The sequence below is a fragment of the Cydia strobilella genome, chromosome 4 (genome assembly GCF_947568885.1).
Source record: "Cydia strobilella chromosome 4, ilCydStro3.1, whole genome shotgun sequence".
Lineage (NCBI taxonomy): Eukaryota > Metazoa > Arthropoda > Insecta > Lepidoptera > Tortricidae > Cydia > Cydia strobilella.
In genome coordinates, this window is record NC_086044.1 from 2,883,717 (window position 1) to 2,900,030 (window position 16,314).

At 40.5% G+C, this 16,314-nt stretch overlaps 2 protein-coding genes across 3 annotated transcripts in view; one reads left to right on the forward strand and one right to left on the reverse strand.

Annotated features, from left to right (window-relative positions):
- The first annotated feature begins 439 nt into the window (after window positions 1-439).
- Window positions 440-7,579, forward strand: LOC134741130 (probable RNA polymerase II nuclear localization protein SLC7A6OS). Its single transcript, XM_063673902.1, has 6 exons — window positions 440-718; window positions 1,454-1,575; window positions 2,434-2,598; window positions 3,076-3,269; window positions 4,058-4,230; window positions 7,415-7,579. Exons 1-6 carry the CDS (start codon window positions 572-574, stop codon window positions 7,526-7,528), a joined length of 915 nt encoding a protein of 304 aa, XP_063529972.1. The 5' UTR covers window positions 440-571; the 3' UTR covers window positions 7,529-7,579.
- Window positions 7,580-8,258: 679 nt separating this feature from the next.
- The window catches only part of LOC134740479 (zinc finger protein ush), a 278,546-nt gene continuing 270,490 nt past the window's right edge, over window positions 8,259-16,314 (reverse strand). For both annotated transcript variants that reach the window (XM_063672966.1, XM_063672965.1), the window contains exons 2-3: window positions 13,282-15,182; window positions 8,259-12,748 (exon numbers count right to left, since the gene is read on the reverse strand). In XM_063672966.1, the coding sequence (XP_063529036.1) occupies window positions 12,353-12,748; window positions 13,282-15,182 (2,297 nt within the window). In that variant the 3' untranslated portion in view covers window positions 8,259-12,352. The remainder of the gene's footprint in view (window positions 12,749-13,281; window positions 15,183-16,314) is intronic.

The window sequence follows — 16,314 nt, forward strand, 5'->3', positions numbered from 1 at the left end:
ATGCACTAAGTAACATAAGGCATTAATTAGATAGAGTATCTTCGAATCGGTAAGATTCAGTGTATATTACTTTACAATGGGAATCATCACTATTTAATTTGAGCTACGTCACGTTTGATTGATGCTAAAGAGGTTTATGTTATTTGTCTCGTTTGTATTTACGAATAAAAATATAAAATACTTAGATTTTTTGATTAATTAAGGTTTGAAAAGAAAACAAATTATTAATAAGTGAAAAATAATATATTGCCTGGCGTATTTACCAATATAATGTTAATTTGTAGGCCTACTCAAGTTCATGATTCATAATTCTAAAAATGAAAGCGGTTAAAATTTTCGCCTACCCGTGTGTAAATAACTTTATAATCGGAATCAATAAAGGGCATCACTATTTGACATACGTCAGTACGTCACGTTTGACATTGACATTTGTTAAATATTGCGGTTGGTTCGCGGTTGTGTGCGCGTTAACAATTTAACAGTTTTAACATGTTTAAATAAATTATTTATCCCCTGAAATCAACCAGTTTGTATTTTTATTTCCTTCAATAACATACATGAGCGCGTAACAATGGCTACTTCAACAATATTGCGCGTAAAACGTCGGCTCGAGGACAATCCGCAGGATGCCTTGGTTCTCATGTGCAAGCGCATGAAAACTGATGCTGAAGAGGTTTCCCCGTCGCTGTTTGTGTTTAGGGGTACAGTTGACAATCAGGTAACGTACTCTGGGAAATAAAAAGAAGCTTGTTAGTTATGGCTAACTAACTAGATTTATTATTCAAAAGTTATACATTATATTATAACTAACTAACTCCGCTGGCTCAGCGACCCGAAGTGTGTCTTGGCCTCCGATACGAGTTGTCGCCAGCACGCCCTGTTTTGTGCGATCTCCTCCATATGGTTAAGCTAGTTATTAATTTCGTTTAATAGTACCACTGTATCTTGTATGTAAATAAATGATTTTATCATTATGGTGATATGAGACAGTCTTGTTGAATATACAGTCAATGTTTTATTGGCATATTCCAGCATAAAGAGGCAGATAGCGAAATTTCGGATAAACAAACCGCCTTGGTGCATCAATGTCATATTTTATTATTTCTGAAAACTTGCCAAAAAACTGTTAAAGGTACAGTATGTATAAGTTACTCTATGGTTTACTAAGTGGGCTAGTGGTGCACTCTGATGGCAGAACATTGCAGTTATACCCCCATTTGTTATTATGAGTTAGTTATTTTCTAAATCATAATAACAAATGTGACTTATCCTCATAAGCATCATAATTTTAACGTCTATTTATAGTAAGTTCTTGTTTTCGCAATTTCACACGTCACACCGGGGTACGGTTATATTAAATCAATATTAGTTTATCATCTTTATTAATTTGTTCAGTTGTCCATACAAAAAGATAGTAGGAATAATCAATGTATATTTTTTGCATTTCTTTTAGGAAACTGCAAATGTAAAAGATATAGTGCCGAAAACAGATGTAAAATTGAAATCTACACACAATGTCAGCGAAATTATTGACAAACTACGAAAAGAAAGAAAGGCGGTTTCATCTGAAAACAGGTATCTATGGTAACATCACTAATAAAATGCAGACTAAATGAACTGGAAGGCAGTGCTGCTTTCCAATTTTTTTATAACTTCATCTAATAAGTATGTAAAGTTGAGAGGACACTAAGACACTTGTCAAACACCCGTGTGCTAGCAACCCTAGGAAACACTTCTTGCCAAAACGTGTGGTAAATGTGTGGTGGAACTCTCTACCAGAAACTGTTTTTAGTGCGTTGTCAGTGAAAACTTTAAAAAATAGACTAGATACACATTTTAGAATTAGAACTTTGAAAAGTGCAAAATAAAATACAAGTGCTTGATATACACACATCAGATCCAAGAGCTGCTAGTGTATCAAATAAATAAATAAATAAATATAGACTGACAATGCTAACTTTGCAGAAACTTGGCACTAAGAATGCAAATGAATGCATTCTTACTCCCTATAAACTCCATACTTGATGTAGCACTTGGCAACTTAGCATCGTCCGACTGATGTTCGTACTACTTTCGACTGCTTTACTTTCCTATTCATGGGTTTTTGACTACCTAACACACTTCACGGTTCACCGGTTCACGGGGGTCTATATTTGCCAGTCAAAAACAACCTTTTAGTTTCAAATAAAGATTTTATTTTTCATTCTGTTTGCTGGCCTGAAATGGACGTGATAAAGGGAAACTCTCAAAATTTCTGTCAAGTCATTTATTAAAATGACAAATTTTTGAGGATGGATCCTTTTTCGCTAAATACATCCAAACCATGTTTGTAGGAAGTGAGGGTTTAAATTCTTCTTCTAAAGTTAAATTAAATTAAGAAATAAGATATCCAATATTTGTCATATAATGTAATTTTATTCATGTATATTTCAGATATGAAGTGGTAAACTGCCACCGAGGCCTGAAAGAAGCCTCGGACGAGTTTGACCTGGTCGACCTGGAGCGGAAGGGCCAAAAGGAAGATGAGCAGTATGCTTATGATCTGTACACTGCTGCCAAGCAGGACTTTGATATATCCATGTTGGATAATTTAGTCAGGTAAACACTTATTTGGTATAATATAATTATAGCCTTTGCCTTTGTTAGGTATTTTCACAGATATACATATACCATAGACAGCCCAATAATTGCGAGCACCCAAGAGCAAGAATATATTTCCTATCACAGATAAGTAATTTTAAAATTATATTATGTGTAAATTTTGTATGAAAAAGTCGGCACGCTTGGTTTCAATACAAATCGTGGTATTTGCATCATCTAGCGTATATATTAAATCTGTGGGTAATTTTTAAATAATACAATGTTTGTTGATCTTAAACTCTAGCGGCCCGAAGCCAAAAAAATGGCAGTCAAATTTGTATAAATGTATTACAAAATAGAATTGAATTTCTTCCTTTTTCGAAACAAGCAATTCTGTTTCATTTAATAGTGATTCAAATTTCATTGGATTTAATTTATTCTAATCTTAAAGCAGAGGACTCAAGTTATAACCGACACTTTCAAATTTTATTACAGCATAGAACACTACGAAACAGACTTAATATTCGGAACATACCGCGACAACGGCGAGCAGTCGTCGGACGACGCGGACGACGACGATGACTCCAACGACGAGAACAACTGGCGGAACGACTATCCGGACGAGGAGAATGAGGATAGCAGTATCGATGAGGAGGATATGGTGCGCGCTGTGGAGAGGTGCGGGATAGGTATGTTAGACATTAGTCGATTATCTATGACAGTTGTCGGACGACGCGGACGAAAACGATGACTCCAACGATGAAAACAACTGACGGAACGACTATCCGGACGAGGAGGATGAGGATAGCAGTATTGATGAGGAGGATATGGTAATGGCAGGATAGGTAAGTTATCTTAGACATTAGTCGATTATCTATGACAGTTGTCGGACGACGTGGACGACAATGATGACTCTAACGACGAGAACAACTGGCGGAACGACTATCCGGACAAGGAGAATGAGGATAGCAGTATCGATGAGGAGGATATGGTGCGCGCTGTGGAGAGGTGCGGGATAGGTATGTTGCATGCTTCTAGAGCCATGTACAGACATTTATATGCCTTAAGCATTCTTAGAACATGGCGCCCAGTGCCTCTCTCCACAGTCATCCATTGGTTTTGACTGAGAGTTTGGTGCTTGTCGAATGGGGTGCTCGAAACAACTACTTTATTTGCTTATTGGTTAATTCAGAACTGTGCTATTCTATTAGCTGTGTGCGCGATAGTGGCGTTCGCTCTAACGGCTTGTCGCACATATTTGACAGGCAGATGTCATGTTGTAAGAACATTTGAGCCCCCAAAAAAGCATATTTCTCACATAGCACATTTTTTATCCGCATCAAAAATGTAGTTTTAATTAATTCAGATGAATCAGGTCTCAATCAATTTGTCTATGTGGCCGAGCTACTTAAACATTGTCTAAAAGTTGACATACGAGAAAACCGAAGCCATGTAATTTTTTTTTACTTGTTTACAGAATCCGATCTCTCAAGTGACGCCGGTGAAGACCGCATTTACGATGGTCCCCCAGACATAAATAATGAAGATGTGCTTCGGTACGGGGCGGCCTATGCGGCCTATAAGACGCGCGTTTTGGCCGGTGCAGCGAAAGAGCCAGGGAAGGAGTTTGCCTACTGCAGGGAAATTGACGTGAGTTTAAATTTGCCAGCCAGAAAACGACCGTGAGGCTTTAAGAGTCCCCGGCAAGTTCCGCTCTCATTTTGAAACTACGTGTTGGATTGGAATGAAACTTTGCACATACAAAGACATGAGGTATATCTAGGTCTGTAATTAGTTATATAGCTCCAGTTTATAAAACAAACAAAATAGAGCAAAAACAAGTTTTGTATGATAAACTTCAATTCGCTGTATTTTTTTAACTATGGTATCTGAAGCTACATAAACTAATTACAGACATAAATATACCTTATCTTATTGTAAGTACAAAGTTTCAGAGCAATCTAGCTAATCGTTTTAAAATGAGAGCGTAACTACGTTTGTATGGAGAACCGAGCTTTCCGGGGACTCTTAATATCGTGCGCTTAAGGCGCATGGCACACTGCATCCGATTCGTACGTCGCTCCGATGTTTGAGCGAGATAACGCTATGCTCGAATTATAGCGACATCCCATTCGCACGTCGGAGCGACGTGCAAATTGAAGCTAAGCGTCATACATAGACCTAGCATTACATAGACCAGCTATACGCGTGCGCCCGTAAGGGATAGACATAGATGACGTCATAAACGTGGGGATACCATATTGGTAAAAATTACCCCAATATTTGATATCACGTTGGGGCGATTACCCTGGAGGCAAAGTTAGCTTGTTTGACGGTATTAAAAAATTGTTAAACAAAATGTCAATGGGTCGTTCTTTTTAGGCGTATAAACAATGAAATACCTCTTATAATTCGCGCAGGTGGTACAAAACTAAACATGTTTAGTAAATAAAACGTAAAGTAAAATGTATTATGGGTTTTAATTTAAAGAAATCACAAATCGCAATCACACCAATTAATGAACACCACATTTAATCTTCACAACATTTGTTTATTTATTTTTTGGAATTAGAAGTACGAAAAAACTTCGAGGTCAAAATTACCCATAAAATTATGATATTTTCGTCTGGTATCCCTAACATGATTGTTATGCAGCTAAATTAAGAAGAAGTTTAAAAATGGCTGACCTCCGACTCCTACCTACCTACGTAATTTGGGCGGATAATTTTACAAATAATGTTTTGTTAATTTCCGTAAATAATTGTGATATTTTTATTGAAATCGTTTGATTCTACATTGCTTTGAGTGTAACGTAATTTTACGATGTTATTCTCACATATTGCGTTAAGAGGAAGGTGTAAAATACCGTACTTACGTGTGAAAGGTTATGATCTCATATGTTTGCTCAGAGCGGCTATTACAGCCGATTACAGAACAATTCACCAGTATTTTATCAAAGTTCAAGCATTCAAAACGCTAACCATCACTATATTTCATAAGAGAAAGCACAATTTCATACAAAACAACAACAATTAAACAAGCAACGAACAAACATGACATGTCACGTACTTATTTGTTTGCCACAACCTCGGTTGTGGCAGCGGTGGAAAAGTGAAACTATGACAAGGACAGACAATAACAGCGCTTTCTCTGCTACTCCTACTGAAAGATACATAAGGCTATCCCGTTCGGTCATTTTCCCCCACTCCTCATGACCGATCCAGTTATACTAGATTCATGGCGTCATAAGTCACAATCACTCATTCATTCATTCATTCAATACTGTTTTTGCGATTAGTACTCTGTGTAGCTGTGTGTGTAATCATTCACCTCAACTCTCCTGCCGATACCTATACCTTCCTACGTAATAGTAAGTAAAAGCTATAAAATAAGAAATGGAAAGCTTCTGCTAAGCCTCCGTAGCTCAGTTGGTAGTTGCTATCGGACCGGTGTTTCGAAAGGTCTCACGTTCAGGTCTCGCCGGAGGCGGTTAGTTCCGGCATTCCTTTTACGTAAAAAATTGTAGTAACGCTCGCAGATGTTTCTGCTTGGTAAAAAAATTGTCTAGTAGTAAGCCCAAAATACCAAACAACAAAAAAAAAAACTATAGCTAAATCTATATCTATTTATATCTAAATCTAACCTGTTTACTTGCTTACCGAACTTTACGAGAATTGGTCGAGAAATGCGATCTCAAAAGAGAAGTACTTAATTTTTGTGTAAGGTGAAATGGAGATTTGCGCTTACGCTTATTCAAAAAGCATTGCTGTTAGATAATTATCCAAAAAGATCCTGCAGCTGTTTGAAGTTGCAGGTTTGGATCGAGAGTTGTAGTAGGTGGCGATCACAATAGATCAGAGATGGTCGCAGTGATACATAGGCTCTGGAGCCTTACATAGCCCCTAGAAAAAGAAGAAGAAGTAGATAATTACCCTCTTTTTCATAAAAAATTACAAAACGCAATTAGTTAATACATGTTTTATCTCTTTTCTATAAATACATATGTCAAAATGACAGAGAAAGAAAAACGATTAATAGCTAATTGAGACATGTAGCGCTATATATATTCAACTATTATTACTCCGTACATGAAGAACCGGCAAAGATAAGCGGAGTTTTGCGCCATGAGTTTTTGCCGGCCAACAACAAACTATGGAAGCGCCATGAATTTCACGGCGCTTACGACGTCAGGTCAGGCGTGGCTCACTCCGCGATTTCGTCGCGTCGCTACAAGTACATGCGGCCCACACCAATTTTGGTGTCTACTGTCTAGCCATAGTAGTTGCCGCGCACCGCTACGGAACGGACGCCTGCTCGCGCTTGCGCCACCTAGCGGTCATATCTGACGTAATGGACGCGTTTTGTTAGAGAGTGAACCTTCTGTATTTAGTACTATTATTTATTCTGCGGCGTGGTACAGCTTGCGATTGCGCCAATTTCATTGTTTTGTATGGCTTCTCTATAGTAATAATATCTCAGTTAGTATATTGTTATAAACTGTAACAGATGTCATATATTAAAGTAAAAGTGACGAAGCCCTCCAGTGGTGAAGGCCGGATTCGAACCGGCGTCTTTAGCTATCGCGGTTAACGCCATGAACCCCTAGGCCACCCCGCCACGGTGGTACCCGTCCCAATTTCTCGACTGCATCCATCTTAGTAAGACTAGGCGTCTTTGACCAGCTCTAAGGGCAAGCAGTGCGCGCTCGCACCTCCTAAACGAATTCCTTACGTAATTACGTTATAGCGAGAGAGACTGGTGCTGCCATGAACAAGTTTTGGAAACAAATCAAATTATTTTATTAAATATTTTAGTATATAGTTTTTTTTTACAGGATGTAGACGCGAGCCAGGGCTACAAGGATGACAGCGATGACGGCTTCTACTACGGTCAGGAGGAGGACTCAAAACAGTTTCGGGAACAGTACTCCTCCGACGAACCAGACTGAAGTTCATGAGGTTAGCTGTAAGAGTCATGTGAATATAAGCGTTTTGTTATACTTACGTTGTTTTATTGAGAGCTAGCCCACTAGGCAAGATTTTTTCTTTTCATTTGACGTTTGTTAGCTGCAGAGATAACTGACCCCCTTCATAGAAATTTGTTTACAGGAGGGGTTATCTATCTCTGCAGCTGACTGTATGATTGTCATCTTGGCTAGGCCCCCTGTAGACTCGAGTAAATATCGTACTGTGGTTAAAGTGGGATTAATGGCCGTGGGGTTTGACGACCGCTCTGGCCTAGTGGGTAGTGACCCTGCCTGTGAAGCCGATGGTCCTGGGTTCGAATTCCGGTAAGGGTAGTTATTTGTGTGATGAGCACTGCTATTTGTTCCTGAGTCATGGGTGTTTTCTATGTATTTAAGTTACATTTCACAAGCCTCCTTGGGCTTACCGTGGGACTTAGTCTATCTGTGTCCTATAATATTTATATTTATTATTTAATTATCGATTTTTATAGTGCTAACAGACGGGCGTACCGGACTACGACCTTGGTCCGTTCAGCTTATCTCTTTCTCGCTTTCACTGATAGCTGCGTCCGTAACGGACATACGGCGAACCACCTTCCACTCCATCAAACAGACTGCCGTACTAAAATCGCGGTCCGATACGCCTGTTAGTACTTTTAGATCTAGGTCTTATGTTTTTTGATTAATTAAAGGTTGAAAAGAAAACAAATCATTAATATGTGATAAATAATTTATTGTCTGGCGTATTTTACAATATCATTGTAGGCCTACTCAAGTTAATGATTCATAATTACACGTATTATCACTTTAGGGTGTTTCTACACACTCTTACACAAATATTTATCTTCCACAAACTTTTTAAATTTTAATGGTTGAATTAAGACTTCGCATACCAAACTGTCATTGCATACTTTTCACTATGGGCTCGTCTCGGCTTAACTATAATGACTTGTAACGAAACGCTTTAGTCACCTGTTAAGCGCGCTCCACACTCGTGCGCGAATTGCGGCTTCGCGCCGTGATTCGCGCGTGAGTGTGGGTGGACCTTTATGAATTCGACCAACGTGTGGCCGCGATCAAGAGTAAACCAAAGGATAGTACAAAAGGCATCAACTCGCTTCCGTTTAATGAATAAGAAGTGCGTTGATGTCTTTTGTACTATCTTTTTATCTACTGAGATATAGTTTGAATATTCTCAAACGATGCCGCGCTCAGACACAATGGCCACGCACTCACACAAAAGAAACAATGGCTTTTATTTAACAGATTAGGGTCTGGCGTAAAAATCATTTAAGAAGATTCAAACTATACTTACCTAATTTTACCACTCAGCAAGCTTCGTGGTCTGCGAGTGACCAACCCTAGTTAAATTTTAAGTTTGTGAAAGGTAAATATTTATATAAAATCTCTATAGAACCACTCTTAATCAACATCTTAAGAATATCCTATAGCTAATAGAACTTATTTCACAATGACACTTAAAAAGCTATCCTATTGCAATGCCTCAAAGTCGATTTTTAATTACAAGTGGAATTGTGAAATAAATTGATGTTTTAGTTTAAATACAGCTTACTTTCTGCTACCTTGTGTTTTGTCTGAATAAAAACTCAAAAAATGACATAACAAAAACAGTTATTATTATTTTACTAAAGTAGGGACGCTAAGCGCGAGGAATTTTGCATATTGACCCCCAATTTCCTAACTATATCGCAGGTGCATAATTTATATAGCTGTCCCACTCGCACAGTGGCATCATCGGTGGGACAGCAATAGTTATGCGCGTGTGATAGAGATGGGAAATGGCGGGTCAATGTACTAGACCTTACTTTACATTTTGTAATACGGATATTTGACCTATACCTACACTATTTGTATGTGCCTATTTAAATTCAATACATTGATTTTAATTAAGTTTTCTTTCAAAAACACAAGGTCCAGGTTTCAGTTATTCGAGATGTCTAAAATTACAACTATTTCTGAGAACACAGATTATGGCACGTTATCAGATGCAATTCGTAACAATGTCATGATTTTACGTTACTCTGTGACCACCGAAACGCGTGAATGTAAACTCTATGTCAACGTACATAAGGTTGTACAAAGAACATGGTATAAATACATGAACAGTACCTGTTTTGTAGATTTAGTCTTACTTGACTCAATTTTCTTTTTGCTATGCATGTGAGGCGTTCAAAATGATTTGAGCACAACTTTATTGTTAAAACGCAGTCCAGACAGGAAAATTTTTCGCCAATCTGATTAAATTGTCCTATAAAATCAGACCGTGCGGACGCAAACGCCAATTTGGCTCGCCGATTATGACCGATATTACCGATAAAATGGAGTTGCGGACGCAAGAATACCAATTTGTGACGCTAGTCTTTTCATTTTGGGGCATCTTTTTAATTTAGAGGGCTCAAATATCACCATAAATCTAAAATTGGTGATAAAATTGACGCCAATTTAATTTCTGATCAAATCGGTCTGGACTCCACTTAAGCGAGCAAAAGCGTGATGTGCAGATCATTTTAACCAAAGTTACTTCTGCTGTTGACTGTAACATGATTTTTACGATCCGAGACGGGTTTGGATTTTATTCTGTCCAATACACTGATGACTTGAAATCCGAAAATATAAAAATGTTTATACGTCAAGCAAGAATAAATCAATACAAACTGACTGTACTTATATCGATATAACGTCATTAATGATTGACATTCCGACTATATTGATGGAAGAATATGATTTATGACAACCGTTTTATGCGGCTATGTTTAAATTAATAAAGATAAACGGTAACACTGTGTTGTTTACACAGTTTTATCTTGTCTTACTGAAATTACCGTTATTTTAAATTTAAACATAACAATATAAATAACCTGGCCGATAACAACAAAGTAGACTAAATTCGGTTATATAATTATTATAAAAAGCAATCAAACCGTATGATACTAGCCTGAAATATCTTTTTGTATTAAATTTTTGGCCGACAGACATACCATAATATTTTTTTATTGTGTATAGAATTCGACCAAGATTCGTCTGCAACGATTATATTATATGATAGCACACGCAGTGCAAGTGTTATTTTTATACGTCATGATTTCATAGAAGTTTGACATTTAAAAAACGCACTGCGTCAGCTATCAAAGTCATTGCAGGCTTATAACTAGTATTTTTGTTTTCTACACAATGTTTAGATATGGTTTAGATGCGGTAAGTTTGACAGTATAACTGGCAACACTATTATTTGTGAAATTAACCACCAATGTTGCCAGTTTTCAGTTTTTAAATTCCGAATAGTCGGTTTGTTATTCTGTAGCATAGACAAACTTGTCTATGTTGTGTATATAAAGCTAAAGTAATCATACAGTTTGTTACCTTTTCAAAAACCAGAACGTAAACACATTTCGAGACAACACAGTGACAATTTACAATTCTAAAGATAAGTCTTGTGTTTATTATTCTATAACTATATTAGTGAGATAGCTATAAATGCATACGATACGCTAGCGATGCTTTGGCGATGACAAAACATGGTATTTACCTTAATTCCTTATTTAATCAAATGCTTTTTAATCTTTTTCTGCGTGCAACGGAACGTAAGTTTGTGTGTACGTTCCTTAACTAAAGAGGATACAGTTGAGATTGTATCTACAAAAAGATACTTACATATTACAGTATGAAATTTCGGCAAAAATGTGACGTAATTCACGAATTTTATGTTAAAATAATTCATCTAGCGCATTTTTAGTGTTAGGACAAATATGTTTATCACCTATTTGAAACAGCGATTGAACTTAGATACCTATTTCGGGATAAAAGATAAAAGTAGCATAAAAACGAGGCTCCCTTTTAGATATCACGAATGTCAGAAACAATATGTAGTCAGCACAGAAATATAGATGGCGCTGATTTCAAAAACTGATTAGTAAGTTCATTGCATTGTAAAACCAAATACATGGTCTTTCTTGCAGTTTGCAGACTTACTAGAGCGAGAGGCAGCTATCCGCTAGAGTGAGATAAGTAGTAATACCTGCATCTTTTAATTTCTTGCGATAGAAGATAGCCTCCTGCTCTTGTAAGATTGCTTATAATATAGTTGTGTGAAATTCATGCCATTCGTGTCACATTTTTGATGAAACCATTATACTGTTTAGTTTACTGATAGCTATAGCACTGTAAGTAATGTACCTGTATTGAGTACGACTAAATACTCGGTTTCCTAATAATAATAATAAAACAAAATTAACAACAAATTAAGAACAATTGCTTAGAACAAATGGTAATAAAATTTCGTTATGATGTAATAATATCTTTACACATAGTTTAATATTTACAATTTGGTAGTTTTTAACGTTAACTAATACATACACGATTAACTTTAATTTTACATAACAATAACAAAAAAACTATATATTGAGAGCTATTTACATAAGCCGTTATGTCCAATCAAATTAAATTCAAACCGTTAAATTTGGCGTTGATATGCAGTATAATATATCGATTATTTCAATTATTGCACATGATATAATAGATCCAAAAGTTTTAGATACGATTTTACTTATTTTTATAACCAAGTGCAATCGAGTTGCAACTCTGCAGAGAAAGACGCTAATATAAGTTAAAAAGATGTAAGTACAAATTGAATGATCCCTTTAACATACAGTTGCGTCAAGAGTGAGTCGCTACTCGATAATGACACTACATTAATTTTCAAAGACCTATCTATGACTGGTCTATTCTAATCCATACGATAATCACCTCTATCCTTATTCAGAACGTTTCTAATTTCAAACGCAACGTTCAAAGCACTTCGTTTACCCGCGCGGCTGGTAGTGCTGCCGGCACATTATTATTTGCCGCGGCATCCTGGTTATTTGCCGTGCAATAAAACTGCTTATGGGCTTTATAAGTGTTGACATACTTGAACGAAATGTCGCAAGATTTGCAGTAGTTGGGTGTTTCTTCTTCTGTATCTACCGGTTCTTTTTTGATGTCCACGGCGGGGATGGGAGAGGTTTCCTCTGCTTCTGGCTCGTCGGTAGCGTGAACTAGGCGGGCGTGGCGGACGACATTGCCGCGGTAGGTGGAGGTGTAGGCGCACGAGCTGCAGCGATGCACGCGCTCCCCTACGGCGGGGGCGGGGGAAGTGGTTTCGCGGCTGTCTTCTTCGACCACGCAGGCTATGTAGCTCTCTTCCTGGAATTAAAAGTATACCATTTTAAATATTTGCCTAGGGATTCACATTGATAGGGATGCAAAAGAGATGTTTGAAACTCTAATTTGGACTAAGAGCGGGTAGGTACTCGTACTTAAATTTTGCCATAAAACTGTGATATATTTGCACGATAAGATGAGGCGTTGAGATTGTTAGAGATTAAAGCAACTTCCTTGCAGGTCGAAGTCCTCAAATGATTTCCTATTATTTCATGAGAACTATTGCGCCACTATAATTATTTATGTCAAGTTAACACAGTTGAGAAATGGTTACAAGCACACTTGTAAAGTTAAGGATCCAGAACCCCTTAATTTCATTCAATAGCGTGATGGACGTACGCCTTTGCGTTGTCTTATTTTGTATGGGATTTTGAACAGCGCGCTAAGCAGGACGTTTTGGAAACTCAAAATCCCATACAAAATGAGAATTAACGCAAACGGGTACGACTATAATGAAATTTACACTAGGGGTACAGTAGGGGTAGGGGTAGAAAATGAAACAAAAGACAACTTACCTGCAAATCAGCAGGCTTCTTCGGAAAATGCATTCGTATGTGAGTACGCATCCCGCGCAGTGTGTTGCCGCGATAACGGCAGATGGTGCAGCGGAAGGCTTTGACGCCTGCGTGTGCCTCCATATGGCGCTGCGCTGCTGCCGCTGTCGGCGATACCACATCGCAGCATGGACATTTCCATCCTCCCTCCGATCCAGATGCGGGCCTAGGAACCTCAGGAACAGACCGAGGTGAACGCGTCTCGCGCTTCGTACAGTAGTAGCTCTGATGCGTTGCCAAGTTGTCTAAAGAACTGAAGTGGATCCCACAAGCCAAACAATAAAGCTGGCGGTACTGAGGCGGTGGCCCAGCCTCCGGAGGCGCCGGACTGACCCGCTCGTCCCCGCCTGAGTTACAATAATGTTGCTTATGCACGCGATAATTCTCGTATTTGCAGAAGACGATGTTGCACTCTTTGCATTTAGACACGCCTTGCTTGACTAGAACTTGTGGGGAAGCGGCTGCCAAAGGCAGTTCTGAGGCTAGACGCATGGCCAGGGCTGGCGGCAATATTGCAGGCGGTACAGAGATGAATTTGCCCTCTGGCGGGGAGGGGACGCTCGGGGGCTTTGGCGTTGGCCCTCTGGAGTCTCGTCGTCGGCGCTTTGGTGAGCTCTCTCCAGTAGGAGATGAGGATCGACGTTGTGGCGATGGCGTGCCTGGAGACCCTGGGAGCGAGGGCGCGCAGACAATCTGTTCTGGCGTTGCAGATCGCAGCCTATTTTCCTTTTCATGCTCATCAGTACCTACTGATTCAGGAGTCCGCCGCACGCTTAAATCCAAAGGGGTACCACCATCTTTCAAAGTCTCCCGACGCCGATTGGCTGACTTTAAAACTTCGGCTTCTTTTCCATCTGAATTCATATTTGGTATAGCTCGGCTGAGCGGTTGAAATGTGCCGTTTGGCAGTAAAAAGCACGGCGTGTCGGGATCTGGTAGAGTTGTGCCCGGGAGGGTGCTCGCGCCCCGCAGCAGTGAGTACGGGACGATGAGTATAGGGTTAGTAGGCAGGGCTAGTGCATATTGGTTCTGAGCGGGTGGTGTGGCTCCAGGGGATGGAGGCGCAGACCCTGAGGTTACAGAACTTCCTCTCGCTGAAGCTGCAGCAGGTTTCACCACCTGTCTCGTGCTGCAGTAATGTGTTTTATGAGCTCTATAGGTTTGGATTGAGCTGAACCTTATATCACAGTCAGTGCAGTACCGATCGGGCGACGGTTGGCCTTCGATAGCTTCACCGTTAGAAGTCGGGGTCGGGGCAGGGGTCCCGCTGCTCACTGGAGATGATGAATGCATGCGCATATGTCTGTTAAGACTGACTTTCTTATCAGCGCTATACGAGCAGTAGGTGCAAGCATATTGCTTTCCAGTACGTCTCGGAGTCTTCGCATCGCTACTGGATTCATCTCCTGCGGCATCAGCGCCCGGTTCCACAGATTCCGAAGGCTTCGGCCGCCTGTTCGTGCAGTAGTGCTCCTGGTGCGCTTGCAGCGTGCTTAGAGAAGAATAGCGGATGCCGCATGGCTGGCACATGTAGCCGGTCGGAGCGACCGGGAAGAGCGCAGGGAACGCCGCCGCTGTTAGAGCGAGGTAGTCCCTGGCTTGCGCTTGCGTCGTCGCAGGCTGCGGCGGGGGAGAGGGCGAAGGGAGCTCGCGCTTGACCGGTGCGGCAGAGGGCGCCAGCGCGGGATCAGTGGCGAGGCTCGTGTTGAGGCGCAGGCGCGGCGGCGAGACGGCCGGGGAGCCTGCCGACGCCGACGCAGGCGACGCGCCGCCGCTCGATGCAGCCCGCTCTCCCCCCGAGCTCGGCGTGCGAGGTTCTCCTGGCATCGCTTCGCTCTCGTTTCCCCATTCCTCGTCCTCACCTGAAATAAGAAGGATAGAATTTACATAATTTATTAAGCAGCCAGTGGGCGGATAGACGCTAATGGATATGCAAACAAAAAGTATCGAGCCCAATATCGGCTCCTATTAGTGTCGGGGAAGCGGGTGATAGTCGTCACCCGTCACGTTTCGCGCTATCAGTCGGCGTCAGTCAGATCCAGGCCCGAGTCGAGGCATACATTACGCTCCTAATTGAGACGTGCCCGCGCTATGTAAATGTCGCCGCGTGGGTGGGGCAGTACATGTTAACAAATGCGAGAAATGTTTCCAGATAATAGCGAGCTAGTCCATCAATATCGCGCGCAAACAGAACAAAACCTTAACGGGCACATGTAATTGGATCTGATTTCCAGAAAATGCTCGCTCACCTTCCTTTTTCAGCGACAAGGATCTCGACCGAGCGAGGAATTAACCTATCTTTCGCGCAGCGATCTCTCAAAACGCCAATTAATGAGAGGCTCAACTTCATTCTCCTGGCCCTGTGAAGATCATTATATGGGCACGACAGCGCGATGGACGCGACGATTGGGCGCGCGCCATCTCTCGGTAACGAATACGACTCGAATCGGATTGCGTTCGGGTCACGCTATCCTAGCGCGCGCTGATTGGCCGGCCGATGTTTGGTGACGCGCGATTGGCCGTTAGAGTAAGCGCCGTCATACTCGAGTTATCGGAGTTCGTTAGCGTTCGCTAAATAAGTTATAAAGCGATTGTTCGGTGAAAGGTTGTACGTAGAATCAGATAGATGGCGTGACTGGGTGTCGTTTAGCCGCGCGCTGCAGCTCGTTTCGTTAACGTTAAAATGATATTCATCTGTAACCTTTGTCTTTATAAACATGTCAGCGAAGGCTTTAAATGAGAGAAGCATGCGATGCATAATTCGCCCGCATAGTTTTGACTAGTCATAGAATTATCAAAGGCTTTGTTGCGCCATGCATCTCGTGGGAGCAGACATGTTTGCAATCGCAATAACTCAGCGTTCAAGTAAGAGCGTTATTCTGAATTATAGAATAATGTAAAGGTTATTCCAGAGGTATAAAGCGCTTTACACATCTTAATTCAGTTGTCCTAACTGGCATCCTAAAAATATTGTTCCTAGTTAGTGCACTCAGA

What these genes read in the sequence shown, in the direction of transcription:
- LOC134741130 (XM_063673902.1), top strand. Translation starts at nt 572, where the DNA reads ATGGCTACTTCAACAATATTGCGCGTAAAACGTCGGCTCGAGGACAAT. An exon ending in ATGTTGGATAATTTAGTCAG is followed by an intron (nt 2,599 to 3,075) that starts GTAAACACTTAT and finishes ATTTTATTACAG; the next exon opens with CATAGAACACTACGAAACAG. An exon ending in CCTACTGCAGGGAAATTGAC is followed by an intron (nt 4,231 to 7,414) that starts GTGAGTTTAAAT and finishes TTTTTTTTACAG; the next exon opens with GATGTAGACGCGAGCCAGGG.